At 32.8% G+C, this 7,160-nt stretch overlaps 1 protein-coding gene across 1 annotated transcript; it reads left to right on the top strand.

Annotated features, from left to right (window-relative positions):
* The first annotated feature begins 3,162 nt into the window (after positions 1-3,162).
* LOC100455317 (olfactory receptor 51V1-like) lies at positions 3,163-4,008 on the top strand. Its single transcript, XM_002822161.4, has one exon. It carries the CDS (start codon positions 3,178-3,180, stop codon positions 4,006-4,008), a length of 831 nt encoding a protein of 276 aa, XP_002822207.4. The 5' UTR covers positions 3,163-3,177.
* The last annotated feature ends 3,152 nt before the right edge of the window (positions 4,009-7,160 follow it).

The following is a 7,160-nucleotide window of genomic DNA, read 5'->3' on the forward strand; positions in this document are numbered from 1 at the left end:
ATTTTCATAAAGATGAGCTATTTTCTCACCATTCCTTTAAAAAATTTATTTTCTCAACAAATTACACTGTCTCTGTTTGTCATATTAGTGGTTTGATTTTACATTGTCTATTTTGATTCATTATTTGCTTATCCTTCAGACAGACTATAGCAAATATGGTTTTGACATCTATTCAGTATCAATCTTGTGTCTGGTTGTGTTTGTCTTTCAGTGTTTTTTTTTTTTTTTTACAGGAAAGCCTTGAGTATTCCAGGACCTTTCATCTTCATATAAGCTTTCAATGCTGCTTGAAAATTTCCACAAAATTACTGTCAGAATTTTTTGTTGAGATTGCATTGAATTTAAATATCTTTATAGGGAGAATCATATTATTTACAATATTGTGTCTTTAAATTCGATCATAAGGTGTGGTATATTCAACCATTTATTTGAGTCTTCCTAATTTATTTGAATATTACATAGCTTTCAAGGTAGCTATCTTACATTATTCATTAAAAAGATTCATAGATGTTTGCATGTTTAGTTGCTTTTTTAAAAAAAAAAAAATACAACATTGACTTGTAAAGGATGTTCCCAACTAAAAGAAATAAATTAGAGCACATAAGTATAAACTACATATTAGGATTTTTTCTGGTTTTATTACTTTGAACATGTTTTTTTCACTGAGAATGTGTCAGTAGGAAGCAATGAAGTTATGTAACAGATAATTTGCAGGGTAGCAAAAGACAAAGCATTTATGATAGTCCCCCATTATATGTTGTCTGCTTTTCATGATTTCATGACAGTATCCATGGTCAATCATGGTCAAAAAATAGGTGAGTACAGTACAATAAAGATGTTAATATTTTAAGAGAGGGAAAGAACATTCATATAACTTTTATTATATAGTTATAATTGTTCTATTTTATTATTAGTTATTGTTGTTAATCTTTTTCTATGCCTAACATATAAATTAAACTTTATAATAGGTATGCATGTATAGGAAAAAACAGGATATACACAGTATATGGGTCTAGGTGCTATTAGCAGTTTCAGGCACCCACTGGAGGTCTTGAAACATATTCACCATGGATAATGGAGGGATATTACATACCTTATTTAATATAAACTGCATATGAATTACAGACCTGTTGTATAAATTGGATTATAAATTTATGTGCTGAAAATTGTTCCTAGCAAATGAAATAAAATTAAAATAATGTCTATTTTTGTTATTATTAGAAATGCTGCCAATTGGTAAAAATTAATTGCTGCCTCAGTTATACAAATTGGCAGAATTTGGAATCTGATATTTTGCTACTAAAATTTTATTACAATTTAATAATAATAAAAGTGGTACTATGTAATTGTAATTTTTAATGTTTATTTAGTGTTTTTAAGAGTATAGAATAAAGGAAGTAGGAGATTATAAATGAATTAGGGTTATGTGTATATTTTTTTCAAACAAAATTATATTGAGTGTCTTTTATGGTATGGGCATCTTTTGAGGGTGTTGTAAGTGTAGACAAAATAAAAAAATTATCCTAGTCTATTTCTCTTATTCTGACATATTTATTTATTTTTTATTTTTATTTTATTTTATTATTTTTAGACAAGGTCTTGCTGTGTCACCAGGCTGGAATGCAGTGACACGATTTTGGCTCACTGCAGCCTCAAACTTCAGGATTCAAGTGATTCTCCCACCTCAGCCCCCTAAGTTGCTGGGACTACAGGCATATGTCACTACATCTGCCTAAATTTTGTTTTTTTTGTAGAGACTAAGTCTCACTATGTTGTCCAGGCTGATGTCTAACTCCTGGGCTCAAGTAATCTGCATACCTCAGCCTCCCAAAGTGCTAGGATTACAGGTTTGAGTCACCGTGCATGAGCACTAGTCTCTTTGGGAAAATACAGTTCCGTTGAGTGAAACAAAGCATGACATTACAATACAAATCTAGTAATGATTATCTGGAAAAAGGGGCTAATTACCCTGTTTATACAATTCTATAGTCAATAATAATTAACCACATTCCATTATCCACCACAGATATGCCCATTATATAAATGATAGAAAGTATTTGAGGTGCAGGCAAGGAAAATACCACTTTCAAAGGAATATTGGAAAAATATGCAGCTCAATATGCAAGGACTGAATGTGAGCTCAGGAAGTCCCAGTGGATACAATAACCTAAGACAGAGCAGAGTAGTTATGAATGTCGGTACGGAATCAGACTTGCTGAATTCAAATTTTGAATATTTGTTAGCTACATAGTGTTGGCAAACTACTTAAGCCAGTTTTTAACTCACATTTCTATCTGTAAAGCCTGAATCATAACACCTATTGCTTAGTATTGGTATTATAATAACATTTTTAAAAAAATGTCTGGAATAATACTTGGCACATCAGATGGGTTCTGCGTTTGTTAACTACTGTAAGTGCACTGTCCACAAATAATTCCCAATTGCAGTCAGATAATAGTTACTTTCAACATTCTCTTTAAAATAGTAACAGAATGTCTCTGGGGACATGAAGTCAACTTATGCCCATTAGTCTTCTCTCTGATGATATAAATCACAGCCTTATAGCTCTCTCTTGAAGCAAGAACTTAAAAAGATACAATCTATCTGTGTGAGAATAGAGAGGCAAATGTATCTTTGAGTTGAGATTTGAGCAACTGAGTTGAGATTCCAGCAAGGATAGAAGAAACAGACTGAATTTCGGCATATGTGAAAAGGTGATAGGTAACTAGTTTTTCCAATGAAAATAGAAGTTTAATATGAATTTTAGAAATCAAATTCTATCATAATCTTGAATTACTTGAGAAAAGGGAAAATTTGTCTAGGTCACATTTTACTTTCTTTGCTTTCCTTTTTTACTAGATAGAGTAAGATTCTTAATGTGGATATGTCCTTGGGTAGAGGATGTGAACGACAGTAAACGTGGCTTTGTAAACTAATCTAGAGAACTTCATATTATATGATCCCTCATCTTTGCTCATATCTGTCCTGTAAGAAAAAAAAGGGTTGTATGAAAGTGATCTACCAAATGGAAATAATTTCTGAGTCATAGAAATAACACCTCCAATGCCTGCTTTTCCTGCACATGATACCAACTCCTCAACCTTTCTCCTAACAGGCTTCCCTGGCCTAGAAGGAGAATATCCCTGGCTCTCTATCCCCTTCTCCTGCATTTATATCATGGTACTTTCAGGGAACTGCTTGGTGCTGCGTGTGATTCATACAGAGCCAAGACTGCATGAGCCCATGTTCTACTTCCTGGCCATGCTGGGTCTCACTGACCTGTGCATGGGGCTGTGTACAGTACACACAGTGTTGGGAATTCTGTGGGGTCTCAGCCAGGAGATTAGTCTGGATGTCTGTATTGCTCAAACCTTCTTCATTCATGGTCTATCAATTATGGAGTCTGGAGTCCTCCTCGCCATGGCCTTTGATCGTTTTACAGCTATCTGTAACCCTCTAAGGTATACATCTATACTCACTAATGTCAGGATCATCAAAATTGGGCTGGGAATTTTATTTAGGAGCTTTGTGTTCATCGTGGCGCCCATAATCCGCCTAAAGTTTTTTCATTACTGCCATTCCCATGTCCTCTCTCACTCTTTCTGCCTTCACCAAGATCTGCTGAGACTAGCCTGCTCTGACATTCGCTTCAACAGCTTCTATGCCTTGGCTCTGGTGATTTGTACCCTTTTTTTTGATTCTTTGTTAATTATCATATCCTACATGCTGATCCTGCATTCTGTCTTGGCTATTGCATCCCGAGAAGAGCGGCTCAAGTCCTTACAGACCTGCGTTTCTCATATCTGTGCCGTCCTGGTCTTCTACATCCCAATCATTGGCCTCACCATGGTGCATCGCTTTGGGAAGCACCTCTCTCCTGTGGTCCAGGTCCTCATGGGCAACATCTACATTATCTTTCCACCTCTTATGAACCCCATCATCTATAGCGTGAAGACACAACAGATCCGTGTCAGGATTCAGAGGTGGTTCTTCTTGAAGAGAAAGTAGAACACTTTAAATCAAACAAGGGTAAGTGTCTTAGGTACAGAACAGTATGGCAGGTTAGGGAAAGAAATACGTTTACATAAGGAAGGTAAAAATAAGACAACAAAACATTAAGACTTTATACAACATGGCAATGACTGTAAGAATTATATGGATCAAACCTGGTTTTATGTCCCATGTTTTTGCATTCACATATAATGTTGAAATTTCTAATAGTAGAATTATGCATCACATGTCCCTACAATTTCTGTCCAAGAAAAGATAATATTTTAATTGTCCATATGCATTTATCTTGTAAGAAATATCTACAAATAAATCATCTAAACACACAGTTTATATCCATCAAAGGAAGCGCAATTTAATCACTTGATATTATTGTCCTGATCAACATAGATTAATTGATCTACAATTGATCTCTAACCTCAAATGGATATCATCAGACTGTATGTTAATAGTTCACCCATGAGCCAGTCCAAAACATTATCACTCTTCTCACTAACCTGTGAATAGACAACTCTGTTACTTGCTTTGCAGAGGACCTTTTACCACCATCGTTTTAGAAATAAATTTTATTGTATGTATTTAAGGTATACAACATGATATTATAACATACATGTGTAGTAAATAATTACTGTATTAGAACAAATAGACATACCCATAATCTCATATAGTTACCCATCTCCACCAGCCCATGTTAAGAGCAGCTATACTTTACATTTTCAGCAAAAATCATGAATACATTATTATTAACTGTAGTTCTCATGTTGTACATTGAATATGTTATCTTGTTGATCCTACATATTTACTACTTTGCATTCTTTGTCTTACATCTTCCCATTTCTTCCCCCTGACCTTCACCTTTGTTACCATCAGTTTATTCTCTCTCTATATATATTTGACATTTTTTTCCTTTTTAGAGTCCACATACAAATGAGATTGTATCAATACATTTTACATATCCATAAATAGTCACTAACATCACAATCTTAATTCTAGTCTTATAGAAATTGGTATCATTTTATGGTTCAGAATAAATGATCCACTTATCTGCATAGTTGTTACTGCTCATCTTTTCTGGGTTTAATAAATATCAGCAAGGCAAGACTTTTTTTTGTATGGGAATTTCATGTATTTCCTAATAATCATGGAAAATAAAAATGCTAGTAATTTGGAAAATAATAAAGCCTAGTCTAAACTAGTCCTTGTGGAATTGTCACTCATAAGGACCTTCAAATGGAGAAGGTTTTGTTAACTATTTTATCTCCAGCAAAAAGTAATCTTCAACATCCTTATCCTCATCCCCCAAAAAATTCCCCAGAAAAAAAATTAACATATATGCTACTAGATAAAGCAAATCTTGATTCCTTCGTGGAACTGCCCATAAATTTCTGAGAAGAAACTTGGTAAACCTCCTGAAAAAAAATTCCAGATATTCTCACTTATATTTGCCTCCCCTTTTCTAAATCATATATTTTGACTCATTAATCCCATGACTAATCTTCATAGCATGTATCTTGAAGGGGCAGTGTGGTTTGACATAAGTGTGAAATATATTAAGGCACACAGATATGTATGAGGTAAGCTGGCTGGCAACAAATACAAAAATACATAAACTGATAACTCTTAAATCCCAATATAAATCAGAAAATATACAAGATGGAGATATAAGAAGATTTTATGAACTATTTTACTCAGGGAAAATGTAGGGTTGTTATTAGATTATTTGGGTCCTCACTTATATTTTGAAAATGTAAGCCTTGAGCAAATAATAATTTGTACAGTAGATTGATTAAAAAAAATTCCAGCATCAAAGGTAATATGGCATTCAGGTTACAACATCATATTAGCCCTTTTCCAACTTCCAACTAAAATGCATTTACTTGTTTACCAAAAAGTAGAGTCCAGAATAACTTGGAAAGTAAGAAAAATTAGTCAAGTGATTGAAAACCTGGAAGCCATTTCCACAGTGTAAATAAAGCTACAGTGTAAGTTTGTCTGGCCAAAGACCTATGGTTGATATACTTCTTCAGTTTATGAAATGAGTAGAATCACCATCCATAATCTAATTAGGGAAGTAGTTTTCACTCCATCTAACTTATAGTAAAACAAATGGGGTTTAAAACAGCAATGACTGTTTTATTTATAAAAATGTTTTTACATGAATTTTTGTTTTTATTCTCTATAAGTACAAAAGAGTAAAAAAGCAATAGCATAATACTGTAATATTATACTTATTTATTTGTCAATATAATAAGTTAAGAAAATGAAGATATATATGATAGAAGAAAGCAGTGGAAGAAAGGTAATTATTTACTGAAAACTTACTACAAATGTGTAAAATTTAATAGCTTTTTCTAATAATCTGTTAAAATTATAAGCATTCAGCAAGGAATACATTTTTAAAATAAGCCTTTTCTTTACAGTAAAAACACTGTTTGAAAGTAAGATAGCATGACAAATCCTATGCAAAAATTTAGCAACTGTGTGCACAAATATGTGTAACACATGTAGAAATTGTTAACACCCTGATAGGGGCTGGTAAGAGCAGACACTTGAGAGAACACAAACACTTTCCTCACTCTAAGTAGATTTGCTTTCCTAAAACAACTCTATAGCTGCACTGTAATTAAACAAATGACAATATGTTTAACCTAACCAAATGTTTATAGCTTCCTAGGGAAGGTTAAAAGTCAGAGAAACAAGAAAAAATTTTAAAATACTTTATAGGTATTACCTTGGACTAGATTTTAAGATTACTAAAACATATTATAAAGCAATATTATTTTATATAGTAAGGTATGTGAATGAAGAATCCACAAATACTTCAATGTACCGTAACATGAAGTGCAGAAATAACAGTAGCTACATAGAAATAATAGTGAAAAATTTGGTGATATTAAGTGATATTTTCTATTATTTGGAAAAATATGTGTTATGTAATAGCCGTCTGGGAAAATTTAAAGCTCAATGTATGCCTAATTTCTTAACCCAAATACAAATATGCCAATATTCCAAAATAACCTGTAACTAGATGAATATTATGTGTGTAAAAATTGAACTTTGAAATTAAAGAACTACTGTTCTTTAAAAAAAGTATTTTTGAATAAGCTATGCCTTCTACATGAGGACAGAAAACAAGAATTTATAAAGTAAGG

The sequence above is a fragment of the Pongo abelii genome, chromosome 9 (genome assembly GCF_028885655.2).
Source record: "Pongo abelii isolate AG06213 chromosome 9, NHGRI_mPonAbe1-v2.0_pri, whole genome shotgun sequence".
NCBI lineage: Eukaryota > Metazoa > Chordata > Mammalia > Primates > Hominidae > Pongo > Pongo abelii.